Source organism: Protopterus annectens, chromosome 8.part1 (assembly GCF_019279795.1).
Source record: "Protopterus annectens isolate FY-2018-M chromosome 8.part1, PAN1.0, whole genome shotgun sequence".
In the NCBI taxonomy this organism is placed as follows: domain Eukaryota; kingdom Metazoa; phylum Chordata; order Ceratodontiformes; family Protopteridae; genus Protopterus; species Protopterus annectens.
Window position 1 is genome coordinate 171,418,053 of NC_056742.1, and position 19,377 is coordinate 171,437,429.

Here is a 19,377-nt window from a genome sequence, read left to right on the forward strand (position 1 = left end):
AAACATGCTGGAGGGATAGGTTCCTGACCCAAAGACTCCCCAGACTCTGGAACAGATTGCCCATACATGTCAAGCAGAGTGCCTCTTTGGCCCTCTTCAAAAGGAACCTTGACGATTGGATGGGAGAAAGGAAATTTGCACTTACCCTTCATCAATAAATTCAACTCACACCATTAAAACGCACGGATACTTACAGCAGCAATGTCATTTTAACTCAACTTTTATTCTTTAAGTGAGATTTTATTTTCAAAGCATTCTGTACAATATACTATATACATATGAACAGTTCCTCCCTGCAGCTGATCTATAAACCTGCCTGGTTACTGGAAGTATGGTATTTTTGTACATGATTTTTAATTATAGGTCATTTAAGTACAAAAATTAATAAACAAAAATTCAACAAGTGTGTGTTTTAAATATTCTTTAGTCTGGATAATGACCATGGGCATATGGCTCAGCAAATCAAAAAAACGAGAGAGAAAATACTCTCTCTTTCAAATCTCTTTAGAATAGATGTAGAGAGACATCACTCTGATTACCAGTTGGAAGCACAGGAAATACATTTTCAGGTGGTACTTGTCAGTTAAAGAATGAGTATCAGTATCCACAGAACCAGTGATATTAGTGCCTGCTTATATCACAAGGGATAAGAACAAGGCACAAAAATCAGACCATACATGGAAACAGGATGACCATTTTTCCTTAATACAGCTACTGCTTTGTGCACAGAAACGAGGTCCAGTGACCGAGAAGTTTGGAGAAACTGTCATTCTGCATTTAACTTGTTTTGTTGGAATTAGCTATCTCACAGTATTTAAATAGTTCAATTTTCACCATGAACAGTTTGGCAGCTCAAACAAAAAGCTAAAACAATTTATGAATAACATTTGCATTATGAATATAAAATCTTAACTCCTTTTGGATGACCTATACTTGTCACTGAAAGCAAAAATCTTACCAAAAGGTAGGTAGACAAATCTAAGAGCTATTGTTTAAAAAATAATAATTATTATTATTATTCAGCCTATATTGTATAACTAATAATTCTTATAAAATGTATGACAACAGTATAGAAATACTGAAATAACACACACAAGCATATACAAATTAATAATAAAAATAGATTTTGCTTAGTATCCCCTTTCATATTCAAACATACTGTTAAAAAGGCAGCATAGTTCAATTGACTTTTTATGAGTTTATTTCTAAGTCTGCTTACACATTGCAGTAAATTATAAGCATCCTGTAATTAATCAACTAATTCTCTCCTGGCTACGTATTCCTAGTAATTAAAGTCCTGTAATAGCTTATTCTTTCTGCTCCAGCACCTGCATTTCATTTGTTTATTTTCCCAGTCTCATAAATCTGAGGGACTGTCAAAGTGCCATAATATTAGTGCAATAATCAAAGTTAATTAGTCCCTCTCAATAAACAACAACGAGGCTATTACAAAAACTCACTGAAGGTTCACCAATTCCCCAAATTACATATGATATTGTATTCCAAGGAATCAGATTTCAAAATGTATTGAATATTAAGAAATTCAAAAATCCTTTTTACAGGCTTCCGGTTGTGAATATTTGGCTGGGTGCTCTTTGGTTTGCCTTGGACACCACACCTTTGAGTTTACAGGATTTCAAACTGAGCTCTGCTTTTAATTAAGAATAACTCAAAAGGCTAATGAAATGAAACTCAAGAGTGAATATGAAATCAGCCCTGCACAGTTAAGGAGAAACGCATTTCATTATGAGATTAGTTCTGATTATGCTTATGTTGCTTCCAAGGGATTTAAGAAGGAAAGCAATAGACATGCATTCCCCTGCTAACCAGGAATGTCAGTTTGTGACAAAACCATACGATGTACCTCTTTCAAAATCATTCACTCTAATTACATCAAAACACTCTTGGAAATGCTTAAGTAAGAAAAGGTTCATGCCAAACATTTACAAAGAATATTGTATGAAATACAGGAAAGATAATACATAACAGTTACTTTTTGGACTGCCTCATGGCAGGGAGAAACACACACATACATGGTACAATAACAGTGGGATGCAATAAAGCAGAACTTTGTCCATCTTCCCCTCTCTGTCATTTACAGTTCTTTCAGCCAGACCGTTCATTCAGGACCATCACCTATCTTGTTCTCTGGTTTCCCATTGTTACAGTTGCTAACATTTCAGCAACACTGTTGTCCCCTAAATATGGGCTACAAACCACCAGCCACAAAGTCTAAGCCGAATGAATTCAGGTTACCACTTGTGCAAGGCCATAAGTGGGTGGCTAATAGGAGACTTGGCTTTGTACTGACTTAAACGGTGACAGAAATCTGGAAAGAGTAATATCTTATGTTGAAGGTGCATTTGCAAGTTTCCTCATTTCTGCATCACTGGAATGCAATGGAATATGTGACGAAATTCAGATGCTACTTTCAAATCCCATTCCTTCTTGGAACCCAGCCATTACTAGGTGTCACTCAGTTCTCGTTTAGGTGGTGTTCACCAGCAGCTAGAGACAACAGCTGCCTTATGCATGGTTAATCAGTCACTATGCCCTACCTAAGCTTGATACACAGGCTTGTTTTCATATCTGTTATAATTCCTTCCACAGGCACCATTTTTTCTGGTAGTTTATCAACAGCGTTTACCTCAAGTGCATCACAAGTTCATGGAATGTGGATAATGTAGAAACAGTCATAATTAACAAATGGAATTCTGTTCCTCCTTCAAGCACGTTTTCTTATGTTTCTTTTCTTTTTTCTTTTATTTTTGAATTTGTTATCTGGGGTACAGCACTGATTCCATTAGACGTATTTCAGTCTTGGTCTGGGGTAAACACAACAGATACATGACATTATATAGAGAGTGAATGATGAAATGCAATATATTCCATATATTATATACAAAGTGAATAGTGTGTAAATATATATATATATATATATATATATATATATATCAATGCATTTTGATATATATATTTGTTTCTTGTTTGTTTAAAAGGATAGATCCCACACAGCAAAGATACTTTTCCCTCAGGAGAGCCAGTGCCAAAGGTTCTAACACAATGGTATCAAAGATATTTTCAATATTTTATAAATATAAAGAAGTTGTAACAAAAAGAGAAAAAAACATTGTTTAATTCTTACAAAAGCAAAGAACCACAATCACGCAAAGGGCATCCACAGCTTACACATTACTATCATAAATGCTTGCTAACTTTAAGTAATACAGGCAGTGTTCTTGGGGACATGCTGCATATGCTGTGGCTGTACTACTAATCTACTGACAGCAACACTGCTACACAATGTGTTTACCTGGCATTAGCATATTCTGGATTTTGGATAAAAAAATAAAGCAGGTCACAGCTCATTAAGAACTTGTGTGTGTTCAGAGCTGCCTACAGCAATACTGGCAGCAAGCTTAACAGCTGAGTGCTGAACAAGTTCAGAGTAACGTGCTTGAATTCAGAGGAAATTGCTTCATTATCAAAGAAATGCAGGGCTGTGCATTCATTATCGAGCACACAAGGTACCCGCAATTAATGAGTACAGTTAACCCTAAGCAGGTCACTAACATGAAACTAACCATGTACCATTACTAAATATTTTAAGACAGGTGCCATTCTCATAAACATATGCAAATACACAGAAAATTCAAAAATCTGTCGAGCACTTTCAAGTTTGATTCTACATTGGAAGGATACAAACAATAAGCAGAATGTCCAAAACACCCAAACTGCTCAGGCAGCTTTGCACTTGGGTAGAAGACAATTCCATGACAGACTGCACACTTCAGTGAAGTGGAAACTAGTATGGAAATAGTCACTGTGATATGCTGAAACTACATCAACACAGCTAAAAAACCTAGGAGGATTATCACAGAAACATCAATTAATCATCTGACAATTCTATGATTCTGTAATGTACTGTGCAGATATAACTAGCTTCCATACAGTCAAAGAATTCAGTTTGGATCTGGCCAGTACAACATAAAAATAAGTTATGTACTCACCATAACGTTCCATCGGAGTAGTTATACTTCATTTTTCTGCAACCTGTGGGTATTCGGATCCATATCGGATCCGAGCTGGCAACTTTTTTTCTAGCATCTGCTCCAAGCTCCGAGCTCCTCCCCCTACCCATAATGCACTACCATCTCCTACCTTCCCTCAGATCGAGTTTGCTGTGACTAAATACATTAGCAACTCAGCCCAATGAACAAAACCTGTATATGGACATGACAAGGTCCGGGGGATGGAGGGAGGGAAGGTTGCAGAAAAATGAAGTATAACTACTCAGATGGAATGTTATGGTGAGTACATAATTTCTTTATCTGAAGTAGTTAACTTCATTTTATCTGCAACCTGTGGGACAGAGTCCTCAGCTACTCCAATCCTGGGAGGCCCTTATGGAAGGATATTCCTGAGCACCGCAGAGCCAAAGGATGCTCTACCTCTAGAAATCAGGTCTAATTTATAATGGAAAATGAAGGTATGTGAATTGGCCCAGGTTGCTGCTGCACAAATGTCATCCAAAGAAACCCTAGACCAAAAGGCAGCAGAAGTCGCCATGGACCTGGTAGAGTGAACTTTAACAATATCAGGAGGAGATAAACCTTTTGCTTTGTAGACATGCGAAATGCAAAGAGTGATATCCATCTAGCCAAAGAAACCTTAGAAATAGCTTTTCCCAAAAAGGATTTGGAAAAGGAAACGAACAACTGGTCAGACTTGCGGAATGATTTTGTTCTATGAAGCTAGAAGCAAAGTTGTCTATGAACATCTAACAAATTAAGTTTGTATTCACCCTTGTTTTGTAAATTAGGAAAGAAAACAGGCAGATTAATGGACTGGTTTAGGTTTGCTTTAGATGCCACTTTAGGTAAGAAAGAAGGATTAGTACGGAGAGAGGCCCTATCCTTATGGAAGACCAAATAAGGAGGCACGGCAAACAGAGCTTGAAGCTCATAAACCCTCCTTGCTGATGTAATGGCGACTAGGAAAGCTGTCTTCCAAGATAAAAATTTTAAATCCACCGATGCTGCAGGTTCGAATGGTGCATGTACCACAAAGGTAAGGTCCCAAGGGGGCACTGACTCCTTGACAGGAGGGTGCAAATGAAAAGTGCCTTTAAGAAAAGCCTTACACAGCCTAGAAGAGGCTAAGGCGATGTTGTCTTTACCAATATGAAAATTAGAAATGGCTGCCAATTGTACTTTCACCGCAGAGGAGCTAGCTCCTTGCTGAAAAATACCAGACAAGAAATCCAACACCGCTGGAACAGGGGCTGTAAAGGGATCTAGATTTCTCTGTGTGGCCCAAATGGAAAAATAGTTCCATTTACTGCGATAAAGTTTCCTAGTGGAATCTTTAAGAGAAGCCACCAGTATGTATTTTACAGGGGATGAAAGACCGGGAGTCCTGGCAATCAACGGAACTGAAGCAACCAAGCTGTCAGCTTGAGGCTGCCCAGGTCAGACGGGAGAACATCCGAAGGATGGAAGTTTAGGTCTGGGCAGGGATCCAGAACCCACGGAGGAGCTAAGAGATGAGACCAAAGGAATGGGAACCAAACCTGGCAAGGCCAGAACGGGACAATGACGATAACTTTGCACCGCAGTTGGCAAGCTTTCTGAAGAAACTTCGGAATGAGTGGCAATGGTGGGTAAGCATACAGAACCCCGGGGGGCCAAGCATGGACTGGAGCATCCTGGGGGCATCCCCTGGTGAGGGAATCAGAGCAAAGAACTCGTTGCACTTCGTGTTGGAAGGAGATGCGAAGAGATCGCAGCAAGGCTGTCCCCATGCAAGGAATATCTCCTCCGCTACTGACTGTTTCAGAGACCACTCGTACAGCACCAGAATAGCCCGACTCAATCTGTCCGCTAAAAGGTTGGAACGCCGCGGGATGTGAGTTGCTATCAGAAACCGACCGGTGGAAATTGCCCACTCCCACACTCTCATGGCCTTGTGACACTGGGGGTAGGATCTAGTTCCCCCCTGCTTGTTGATATACCAGACAACTGACATGTTGTCTGACTGAATTGCAATCAATCCGAGAGGGAGGACAGTGTGAAAGGCTTCCAATGCTAAAAGCACTGCCCTCATCTGTAGAACATTTATATGAACTTGGTCTCCGTCTGGGACCACGTGCCTTGGAATGTCCTTCCCGAACAGTGCCCCCCCCACTCGAGTTGGGAGGCATCTGTGGTCACTGTGGCTTGGACTGGAGATGATGCGAAGGGGCGCCCTTCTATAACCTCCGGTGAATTTAACCACCAAGGAAGGGACATCCTGCAGACATGACTGATCGGAAAATCCATGGGCAGGTCTAGCCAAGACCACTGAACAGCCAGAGTCCATTGAAGAATCTGCATATGAAGGCGCACACAAGGGAGAATCGATACAGAGGCAGCCATGGAGCCCAGTGCCCGGAGAACCTCGCTCGCCTTTGGAGACTTGAAGTTCGCTATTTGAGCTATGTGGCACCTGAGGTGTAAGATCCTGTCTGGAGTTAAAAATACTTTCATCTGCAAAGTGTCTAGCCATTCCCCGATGAAGTCTAAAACTTGTACTGCTTGCAACTGGGATTTTTGAACATTGACTGTAATCCGCAATAGATCTGCCAACTGAATAAAGTAGTTTCAGGCCAGACAAAGCAGACGCTTGTTGGGCAGAGTGAAGATACAGTCGTCCAGGTAAGTAAATACCTGAATACCCTGAAGCCTCAGGTGAGCCACTACAACTGCCATTACCTTGGTGAACACCCTGGGGGCTGTGGTGAGACCGAAGGGTAGGGCCCTAAACTGAAAGTGACTGGCTCCCAGCCAGAAGCGCAGAAACCTCCTGGAGCTTCTATGGACCTTGATGTGGTAGTAAGCATCCTGGAGGTCTAACCAGCACATCCAGTTGCACTCTCAGAGATAAGATAGAATGGACTGTAGGGTGACTATCCAGAACTTCTGTTTGGCAACACACAGGTTCAAAGTTGACAGGTCTAGAACGGGCCTGAGGTCCCCCGTCTTTTTTGGCACTAAAAAGAACCTTGAGTAAACGCCTGATCCAGACTGGTCGGGGGGGCCTGTTTGATGGCTCGTTTGAGAAGCAGCTTTGAAACCTCTACAGCTGCGGCGTCCCTGTGAGCGAGTGGAACATCCGGGAGGTGTTTTGGAACATTTGGAGAGGCAACAAATGGGATAGTGTAACCTCTGGATATAATCTGCAACACCCAGCGATCTGTTGTTATGAACTCCCATGCTGCTGGGTGCAAGGACAATCTCCTCCCGACTGCCTCCAGAGTAGGACAGCCAGGCAACCCCTCAGGGCTGCTGAGTGGGTCTATCAGAAAAAGGTTCCCTAGACCCAAAATTCCTGGGACCCCCTCTACCTCTGGGTCAACGTCAATACTGTCCCCCTCTGCCTCTGGGGGAATAACTGTCCTGAGAATCCCAGGAAAACTGAGATTTTCAGAACCACATCTTCTTTTGCCCTTTTTGATTCCTAGAGAAGGACCGCTGAGGGTTAGAGAAACGGATCCCGATGGCAGACAAAGTCTTCCCGTCTTTTTCACTCTGAACAAGTGTGTCACATACTGTCTTCCCAAAAAAGGAAGAACCGTCGTAGGGAGCATTAATAAACAACACCTTGAAAGGGTCCGCGAACTGACACAACCTGAGCCAGGTGTGAAGCATCATGGCTACAGCTGTCCTGGCTGCCCTAGCTGCTGCTCCTGTGGCATGGGAAAGGAGCCACATAGATGTGTTCGATACTGACTTCAGAGTCGACATTTTCGCAGAGAACAGCTGTTTGTCCTGCGGTGATAAGGACTCTGGGGGCAACTCAACGAATTCCGATACAAGGTCTCGCTGAAGCCGGATCACATGTGTCAAATACTTCAGCGCACAAATTGAAAAGGTCGCTGAGGAATAAATACGCTTCCCAAACCTATCCACCGACCTGGACTCCTTGTCTGGAGGGTGGACTGAGGAACTCTCCTGCGTTAGTTCCTTCTTGGTGGCCACTGCGACCAACATAGCGTGAACTGGGGCTCCTTTTGACCAAGGTTGTCTGTCTGTTGGAGGAGATAAAATCTTGTCAGGGCATTTGGGGATGGGCTCTATGGTGTCAGGCTCCTTCCATGCCAGTGTGGTGATAAGGTCCACCAAGGGGTCCGCTGGCGGAGACACCCAGGAAGTAGATGGGCCTGTGCCAAAGGCCTCCAGGAACACTGACTCATCCAGAGAAGGTTTTGGGGCTGACCAACCTCCCCTCTGGCGGAGGATCTCCATGATATCTCTGAAGGAGATGTCGTCTGGAGGTGACTTGGAGGAACCTTCTCCTTCCTCTAAGTCAGTGTCCGTAGTGAGGGACTCAGGGGAGTCCAAGTGCCCCCTTTTGCACTTGCGCTTATGGTGGCCCTCTTCAGTGGGGCTCTCTGAAGAGGACTCGTGAGCCGCAGGGGGTTCCTCAGGGGGGGAATAACCTGGGGCTCCTCGGGCACGGGCTGTCCTTGAGACAGGATGAAGGGAGTCGTCGCCAAATCCAGAGGGGTCTGAGTGGAATCCGAGGGGATGGGCTGGGGTCTCAATCCCTGGGAGAGAACCCTCTCCACCACTTCGAAGGCCGAAGGAGAGTGTGCCTCCTTGGCACACAGCGAGGAGGAAGCCCTCCCCAGATCCGAAGCAGGGGCTGGAGCCGAAGCAAGGGTAGCCTGAAGTCCGAGGAAACGGGTCGGATCCGAAAGAGGCAGAGCTGAAGAATCCATTCCCTCGGGTCCGACTCCCTGTCCGCGGCTCCGAGAGTCACTCGGCTCCGAACTAGTCGGATCCGAGGAGCTCAAGGTAACAGCAGGAGTCGAGGTTGGGAACCATCTGCGTCGAGCTACCAGCTCCAAAAAATCTCTGATCCAAGAACCTCGAAGCCGAAGTACGGATCGAGGAAGGAGAGATGGGTCGGAAAAAAGGCATGGAGGTCCCCTCTCCAGAGGGAGAGGGGCCTGGCAAGACTCCCATCTGTATTTGGGTCTGAATGAATCTCTGCATCATCCTGTCCATGTCTAAGTCTGATAAGCTCTGAGTCGATCGCGAAGAAGCCACTGACTCAGATCTGGCTGGTCTGCGCTGTGAGGGTAAGGAAGGCCTCGGATCCGAAGGTTCCAGCGGCTCCAGTGAAAAAAGAGGAGACTGGAGCCGTGGAGAAACTGGCCTCATGGACTTAGTAGAGGGACTAAGGAAGAGCTCCCTATCCGGGGATCTCTTGCGAGGTCTATCCCTTTTCTTGTCCCTGTCCTCTTTGCGCCTTTCTCTGTCCTTGTCTTTGTCTACTAAACTCACTGTAGCTTTTTCCTTGCCTAACCCAGCACCAGAAAAAACAGGAGTTTGAGTCCCTGTCTGGGTGGGAGTAATGGGTACAGAGGCCGTGACAGACTCCAGCACAGATGCAGGAAGAAGGCCTTTGGCTACCAATTTGGCCTTCCGATCCCTGAGGGCTCTAGGGTTGAACCCAGTGCAGATTGCACATTGAGTCGACAAATGGGACACTCCCAAACAAATTACACACAGTGTGTGACCATCAGCCGATGAGAGCTTATGGCCACACTCTGTGCATTTTTTAAACACTGAGTTTGGCTGATCAGCCATGGTCCTGCACCAAACACCACTCCCTACAAATATCACCACACACAAACACATGTAGGGGAAGGGCTGGCCTAACAACTACTCTACAGAGTTTTATAACAAAAACTTTTTTTTTTTTAACTAACTGTCGAACAAGCGATATACTAGTGGGGAAGGAAGGGAAACAACTAACACAGATGCACTAAAGACAAAGAATTTTTAGACTTACTATCGCTGAGCTCAGAGCGAAGGAGACCACGATGCTCACCATGGCGTGGCAAACGAGATCTGGGGGAAGGTACCAGATGGTAGTGCATTATGGATAGGGGGAGGAGCTCGGAGCCTGGAGCAGATGCTAGAAAAAAAGTTGCCGGCTCAGATCCGATATGGATCCGAATACCCACAGATTGCAGATAAAATTAAGTTAACTACTTCAGATCAGATTATGAGCAGGTCAACGATCCTGACTTATTATGAGGTCGAGACATGGGTGCCAAGAAATTCACCTTGAAAGCGAAGCTCGAGAGGTGAATCTTGGCATCCATGTCAACATAAAAGGTTAGGATTAGCAACCCCATCATAATTTTTTGTAGTGCATGGGAGCTTTAGCTGCCTCATGTACTACTAGTTACTGTATTAAAAAAGTGCCAAGTGTTCTGCCAGCTTTCAAAGTCAAAAAACAATTAAAGAGTGCTGTCAGAAAGGCAGTGTAACACATTCTCTTTCATTTACATTTATCCCCATGTCTCTCAGCTGTTCAGATTTTCAAAGAAGGTCCAGACTTTTGCCTCATAAGTTTGGTCTGTTCCTCACAAAGTCCACAGTTTTTGGACAAATTATTGAGGATTGAATTCACAAAATAATGAAATACATTTAAGTTTCAGACTTTGTATCCTTCAAAAATGCAGGAGACCACACATCCTGTTATTCTAGTAACTTTTTAAGTTTATAACAGGAGGTCAGGGACACATTATGAGTGCAGACAGCAGGCAGAAACAAATCTGTTTACTGGCAGATTTAACTGCCTAGCCCAGGAGCAGACTAACAACTTAAGCATGGGGTGCTTAACTTTAAGGTCGGGTCTTGCTCCACCCTAGAGCTTAACTGATATGTCTTTTTCCGAATAATGGGACGTTATTACCATGCTCCATGCACTATATTATCATCATCATCATCATCATCATCATCATCATCATCACCACCACCACCACCACCAATACCTGAATGCATTTACTAGCATCTCCTGTCCATATACATAGTTCTGTGACACTGCTTACCCTGCACCTATCTACTTATAATACAAACCTTTTGATAGCTCTATACATGCACACACACACACATATATCTATATATATCTATATATATATATATATATATATATATATCTATATATATATCTATATATATATATATATATATATATATATATGCGTGTGTGTATAAGATCACAGTAGGTTACTAGGCTAATGACCCTGGGGTCCTTACAAGCGTAGCTAAGAGTTTATCCCCAAAAAAGAAACCTCAGTCAGCACCTGTCACCCTTGTCAATGAGGGACGGAGGTGGAACCCCTGGGACAAGTTTATGGTTTCCCATCCATTCATCAAGGTTATGTTTGAAGAGGGTCAGTGAGGTACTCTGTTTGATATGTATGGGAAGTCTATTCCAGAGACAGGGCAGCCTCTAGGAGACAAACCTCTCTCTCTTCAGCAGGTTTTGTTGATGTTGCATATTACATTTAGGCCTATCGAGCAGGTAATGTGCGAGGAGTTAGACTTACGGATATGGAGAATCTCTAGTAAGGCAGGGTCCAATATTGCCTTGTAAGCGAGATACAGTTCACCTCTGAGCAATCTGTATGATACCGAGTAGACTGACAGTGATTTAAGCCTGTCCGCATAGGATAGGTGTTGGAGGCCATGGATTCTCTTTGTGAGGTATTTCTGTGGCCTTTCCAGTTGGTGCAGGTGTTTGGAGAGGTACATACCAAATGGGGCATTATACTCACTTATGAGATGAACCAAGTAAAAGGCTTTTCTGGCCACCACTGCCACATGATGGTCGAATGTAAGATTATTGTCAACCTGAGTACCCAGATCTCTCACCACAGGTTGTGTAATTAGGGGTTTGTTGTTGATGTGGTAATCAGTAGGGGCAGTGTTTTTACCGAATGGTAAGATAATAATTTCTTTTGCATTTAACTTAAGGCCATGACTTTGGCACCAGTTATTTCTAACTGTGAGACCCACTTGCAGTATGCTAACATCAATTGGGGAGTTAATGACAGCACCCAACTTGCAGTCATCTGCAAACTTGGTCAGTCACAGGCCTTTTGTCTTTGCCTGGACCTCTGAGAAGTATATGCCAAACAATAGGGTTCCCAGGACAGATCCCTGGGGAACACCACTACTGACAGGTCTGCTGTCGGAGGTGGCAGCACCTATTTTGACCTTGTGGGTCCTATCTGTGAGCCAGTTGGCCACCCATCTGACTAGACAGGGATTAACACCAAGTTGTGTTAGCGTTTCGATGATGCCCGAGTGGGGGATTATGTCAAACACCTTGGCCAGGTCAAGGTAAGCTGTATGTACTGACTTTCCCTCATCCTGGGCCTTGGTGACAGTCTCAAAGAAGTCAACTAGGTTCGATAGGCAAGATCTGCCCCTGATGAATCCAATTTGGGTGGGGGTTGATTGCTTAGAGATTGCCTATGTCTTGTTTTGAGATCTATAATAATACACTCCATAACTTTACAGATCAAACTAGTCAAGCTGATAGTTTCCCAGGTCAGTAGTGGCACCACCTTTGTGCAAAGGGATGACAATGGCAGTTCTCCACTCTGCTGGAATGAAGCCTGCAGTTAGGCTGTGGTTGAATAGGGTGCTCAATGGCGAAACTAGTTCTTGCTGGAGATGGAGATGGTTCAGAATACAGCCTGGGATACTATAAGGTCCCATGGAAGCTGTGTTCTTTGCCTTGGATAGGACCTTTAACACTTGATCTACAGAGATGTGAGGTATGGGACAAGTATCGGGGATGTCGACTGGGCCTTTGGGGGTGATAAGGGGGTGAAGTTTGCACTGAACTTATCAGCCAGCAGGTTGGCTAAGTCAGCAGCATCAGTGTAAGTGGTACCATTAAGTACTAGTTAGGAACAAGCTTTGGCATGGAGGTTCTTAACATAAATGAAGAAGGACTTGTGGTTTCCCTTTGTTTTGGAGGCTAGTTTCCACTCATAATTGAATTTGGAAGTTTTCACTAGTGATCTAATTTGCTTGTTGAGGCAGAGGAGTGACATTTTCTGATTTGGAATTTGTTCCTTTTTACCCTTGGAAAACAGTTTCTTCCTTTTGTTGTAAAGCTTGTTGATAGATGATGTCCACCAGACAGGTTTGTGTTTCCTTGAGGAGCAGACTTTAGTTCTGTTGAGTATGGATGAGTCCAAGCAGTTGTACAGGTGCTTGTATACTGCACTGGCCTACTGTTCAGCATAGTTGTCTGAATCATCTGAGGGGGGCGGTGGTGTGAGGCTGCTGATACCCTCCCTTAGGAGGTTGTAGTCGGCTTTTGAGAAGTTTTTTAGCCTGGTTATGGATGGGACGGGGTTGGGTGGGATAGAAACTTCGAATGAGTCAGACTGATGATCTGATCTCACCAGAGAAGTACATACTATGGGAGTGGTGCAGCGGTCGCCCCTGTTGGTGAAAACCAAGTCCAGTATGTTATCTCCCTTTGTGGAGGATAAGACCAGCTGAGCTAGTGCGTTAGAACTGATGAAGTCAAGGAATCGTTGGGTGAATACATTAGTGCAGGAACAGTTCACCCAGTCTATGGTGGGGTAGTTGACGTCACCAAGGATCAGGGTGTTAGGTGGTACCTTGATGGAGTCAAGTAGGTTCAGGTAGGGAGTGTGGGTGCCCTGAGACATGGAGGGGGGTCTATAGCTGGCTATAACTTGGATGGGTGTCTTGCCAACTGTCAGTTGCACCTGGAGTAATTCCAGTGCGTCATGTTGGTAAACCAGTCTGGAAGTGTGTGTGTATGTTTTATATATATATATATATATATATATATATATATATATATATATACACACACACACACACATATATATATATATATATATATATATATACATACACACACACATACATATATATATATATATATACAGATAATTTATGAACCTGCTTTAAACTCCACCTCTTAATATTAATATGTTTGCCCTACCTATTTCCTTCCCTCACCTCCATTTCTTTGAATTTTTAAGCAACAATCATACAATCTATTACCTATTTGACAAACACACTAATATACCTCTTCAAATGCTCAGTGTTCAACATCTGATACATAGGTATCTTTTATACTGTAACTGTCACCTTTATTTCATATGAATGTAATCTAATTAGCAAACATATGTATAATTAATATAAAATACTTAATGTCTGCTCATGTATAGTACTGAATGTAATATGTTGGCCCTTTTCTCCCCATGCTTCCTCTGAAAAGAGGTTTTTGACTAAACTAAGTTGGGCAAATCTGGTAAACAAAAGTAAAATAAAATAAAGAAAATCATCATCATCATCACTCCCTTCATAATGGAAAGGGACCTCTTTGAACAATGGGAAGTACAATAAGAGAGTCATGCTCCTTGGACAATTTGTGTGCAGGTGTATCCTGCATTTGGCCACTGACTGTAAAGGGGAATAACTGTTTGCTAAAGCTTGTGGTGATAGGACAAGCAATACTAGATTTACCAGAGAGCTGCCAAGTATAAAACCTTAAACCTCCAACAAAATGAACAGCAACACCAGAAATATGGAACCAAGACGGTATACCTCACCGTCACAGCTAGTTTATCAGAATTAGCGTGCAGGCTTAACTCGAATAAGGCAAGAGAATTGCAATTCCTCCAAAATATTTAATACGAACAGTCCACAAAAAAATCACAGAACTAAAAAATTCCAAATATTGCATGTAGCTGTTAAGCGCTTTCATCCGCTTATCGCAGACTTCTTCAGAACAGCTGATCAATTCACCAGACGATCCATTTAAAATCTTTTTGGCGCCATTCTGAAAGCACAAATCTTTTTAAAGTGCCAGTGCTCATTTATACTTAAAAACACTATACATAACTAATCCAAGTATATAGCAACAAAATAAAAATACTTCTATAAATAAATATCAACTATAAAAATATTTAAACAATACATTAATAGACAGTTACTTAAAATTGATAATAATCCAATTATTCTTATATTGCACATATAAAACACATTGTATAAATAGCAACATAATTAACTAACACTTTATAATACTATTTAAATTCTGTAATTTTTTACCTTCACTTTCATTAATCATATAACATTGACTACATGATCCACATTTAGTAGTAGCCTTTTTACCTTTACTACAATCTCTTTCTTTCCTCCCTAGTTGTAATAACATCTTAATATTCTTACCCATCTTGAATACAAATTTGGGTTTTTCACCTAATATTTGTTTAATTTCATCATCCAGTGTAAGGTTCTTCCGATATTTATACATTGTTCCCATAATTTCATTCACATAAGGGGAATATGTTAATGAATATGTTAATGAACATACCCTACCAATGGGTATATTGCCCAGACTTTTTCCACTCTCTTGATTAATCTCTTGTCCTATTCCTAATATGGGACCATATTTTTTACCCCATTCGTTTATAACAAACGTGGATACATCATCCAACAGCCCTTTCGGGTAACCTCTATTAAAAACATAGATGTAATAAATTTTATTTCATTTATCATTGTTTCATAATTTGATGACATTCTAGCAGCTCAAATGCATTGCCCCTTGAAAATATTTTTTAAAACATGCCTTGGATGATGACTGGAATACTCCATATATCCATTTGAAAATGTTTCCTTCCTGTAAATCTCAGATTGGAAACCTAATTCCATGTGTCTGATGTAAGTATCCAAATAGGAAATCCCATTATGACTAACACTGTAGGTAAATTTCAAAAAATTACTTGTATTATTTAAATAATTAATGAATTCATCTATCAACTCAATAGGTCCTTTCCATAAGACAAACATGTCGTCAAGGAACCTTGTGTAATACGAAATATATTGGTAATATTTACATTTAAATAAAAATGTATTTTCCCACTCTAGCATAACCATATTGGCGAAAATTGGGGCACATGATGCACCCATTGCTACACCCCTTATTTGTTTAAAGTATTCGCCCTCATAATATATAAAATTATTATTCAATACTATTTCCATCATATCCATGATTAAATTAATTCTATCCCAACTCAAAATGGAAAACTTCCTAAGACTATTACAAAAATATTCAAGTCCCTGTTCTTTCGGGATACATGAGAATAAGTCTACAACATCTATTGTTATATATGTTAACTTCTCATCCCATTTTTCGGGTGTCAGCTGTGATAGAAATACCCATGAATCTTTTATAAGATGGGCAATATTGTTGTATATTGGTTTAACCCATCTATTTATCACAACTCCTATATTGAAAGTTTTGGATTTACTTCCGGAGATAATAGGGCGAAAAGGGGGTTTAATAATGTTTTTATGCACCTTAGGTATGCCTATAATGGTGGCTAGAGTGGGAAATTCCATCTTCATAAATTCATATATTTCTTCTGTTATTCTCTGATCCAACAGATATTCATTCAACGCCAAATCAATTTTCCTATAACTGATATTTATTTCATTGATAGATGTGATTTCATAATTTCCTGTGTCAATTAATATATTTTGAATCTCATTTACATAATCATTTGTGTTGTATAACACTATTCCACCCCCCTTATCTGGTTTCATAACTCTGATACTTTTATTATTCATAAGCTCTAGAAGACATTCTCTTTCTTTATTAGTCAAGTTGTCTATAAACTGAAGATTTCTAATGTCTCGGTTATACTGATAAATATCCGAACAAATTAGATTTTCAAAATTTACAACCATTTTATTAGGGGGTGGGATAAATGTACTCTTCTTCTTTAACACATTGTTCACATTCTCATGAACTTCTTTCTTGTTATTCTTATCAAATAATAAAGCTAGATTTAATCTTCTACAATATAATTTGACATCTATTATAGTATCTACTAAATTAAATTTAAAAGCTGGTATATAATGCATTCCTTTTATGAATAACATTCCCAACTATTCCTTTATGCAATAATTAGTATAATTATACACAGTAAGATCTTTAACTTGATGGATAATACTGTGTTCATCATCTCTTGCTAATTTCAACACAGGATTAAACTCATCTATCATATTAGTACTATCTTTTGTGCTAACTAATGTATGTGAATCCATCATACAGTCTAATACCGTCTGTATCTGTTCTCTACTCTGTTATGCTAGAGTGGGAAAATACATTTTTATTTAAATGTAAATATTACCAATATATTTCGTATTACACAAGGTTCCTTGACGACATGTTTGTCTTATGGAAAGGACCTATTGAGTTGATAGATGAATTCATTAATTATTTAAATAATACAAGTAATTTTTTGAAATTTACCTACAGTGCTAGTTATAATGGGATTTCCTATTTGGATACTTAAATCAGACACACGTAATTAGGTTTCCAATCTGAGATTTACAGGAAGGAAACATTTTCAAATGGATATATGGAGTATTCCAGTCATCATCCAAGACATGTTTTAAAAAATATTTTCAAGGGGCAATGCATTTGAGCTGCTAGAATGTCATCAAATTATGAAACAATGATAAATGAAATAAAATTTATTACATCTACGTTTTTTTAATAGAGGTTACACGAAAGGGCTGTTGGATGATGTATCCACATTTTTTTATAAACGAGTGGGGTAAAAAATATGGTCCCATATTAGGAATAGGACAAGAGATTAATCAAGAGTGTGGAAAAAGTCTGGGCAATATACCCATTGGTAGGGTATGTTCCTTAACATATTCCCCTTATGTGAATGAAATTATGGGAACAATATATAAATATTGGAAGAACCTTACACTGGATGATGAAATTAAACAAATATTAGGTGAAAAACCCAAATTTGTATTCAAGATGGGTAAGGATATTAAGATGTTATTACAACTAGGGAGGAAAGAAAGAGATTGTAGTAAAGGTAAAAAGGCTACTACTAAATGTGGATCATGTAGTCAATGTTATTTGATTAATGAAAGTGAAGGTAAAAAATTACAGAATTTAAATAGGACGTATATAAAATTTAGAAGAGGGAATTGTAATTCTAAGAATATTATTTATTTAGCTGTTTGCTCTTCATGACCTGCTTATTATATTGGCAAAACCGAGAGGCATCTTAAGAAAAGAATATATGACCATGTATATAGAATTAAGGTGCATGATACTAAAAATGCCTTATACAGACATATTGAGAAGGAAGGTACTCATCATAATTTCAGTTTTGCCATTATAGATCAAGTGCGTTCAGAAAATAGAGGAGGTAATTTCAAGGCAACACTAAGTAAAAGAGAAAGCATCTGGCAAGTTTTAACAGATGCAACCAAGATACCTGGCATTAATGATCATATATCAATAAAACCTTTCTTAGTTTTGCCTTGATCCTTTCCTTATTACTCATAATATTATGAGTATTATAAAGTGTTAGTTAATTATGTTGCTATTTATACAATGTGTTTTATATGTGCAATATAAGAATAATTAGATTATTATCAATTTTAAGTAACTGTCTATTAATGTATTGTTTAAATATTTTTATAGTTGATATTTATTTATAGAAGTAGTTTTAGTTTGTTGCTATATACTTGGATTAGTTATGTATAGTGTTTTTAAGTATAAATGAGCACTGGCACTTTAAAAAGATTTGTGCTTTCAGAATGACGCCAAAAAGATTTTAAATGGATCATCTGGTGAATTGATTAGCTGTTCTGAAGAAGTCTGCGATAAGCGGATGAAAGCACTTAGCAGCTATATGCAATATTTGGAATTTTTTAGTTCTTTGGTTTTTTGTGGACTGTTCGTATTAAATATTTTGGAGGAATTGCATTTCTCTTGCCTTATTCGAGTTAAGCCTGCAAGCTAATTCTGATAAGCTAGCTGTGATGGTGAGGTATACTGTCTTGGTTCCATATTTCAAGTATAAAACCTTGCAGGAAACCTTAAGAAGCTTTCAAGTACCTCACTGTAATTTCAGAGACTGCATGACCTGTACAAGTTGGATTTATTTATATATTAGTTATATAAGTGTGGGCTGGTCCATGCACCGTTTTCAGCCACAAACAACCCAAATGCAACAAATACAAGAACAGACTAAACATGCATTTCATGTACATTAGAATAAAACATCTGGTTATAGAAAACAAATATAACTTCTGCAGCAGCTGAGACAGATCCAATAATGATCATTTGTTTATGTATAGAAAGGCAGCAGTAGAAGTGTAACAGTTACTGTAGGCAGATTAACCACACATTATATCCACTGTACCAAAATGTTTCTATTGTGTGCTTTGAGTTTGAAGGCTGTGCTAAATATTTTACATTTTATGCTGTAATGCATGTAATTGCAAAATTAATTCCCTGGTTAAAATGTACATCTAAACATATTAATACTTAGTAATATCACCCATAGTAACATGACTGCCAAATTCACTCCACCTCCAACAAACTACTGGATTAGAAATGCAATAACCATATCACCTCCTTACATACATATCCAATTCTTACTTATCGCAAAACCACAAGAACACCAAATCTGTAAACTACCACAAGGGAGTTTAA

At 40.1% G+C, this 19,377-nt stretch overlaps 1 protein-coding gene across 1 annotated transcript in view; it reads right to left on the bottom strand.

Annotated features, from left to right (window-relative positions):
• Nucleotides 1-294: 294 nt before the first annotated feature.
• The window catches only part of LOC122810270 (WW domain-containing oxidoreductase-like), a 481,533-nt gene continuing 462,450 nt past the window's right edge, over nt 295-19,377 (bottom strand). Inside the window, exon 6 of the mRNA XM_044081805.1 lies at nt 295-2,825. Within this exon, the coding sequence (XP_043937740.1) occupies nt 2,778-2,825 (48 nt within the window). The 3' untranslated portion in view covers nt 295-2,777. The remainder of the gene's footprint in view (nt 2,826-19,377) is intronic.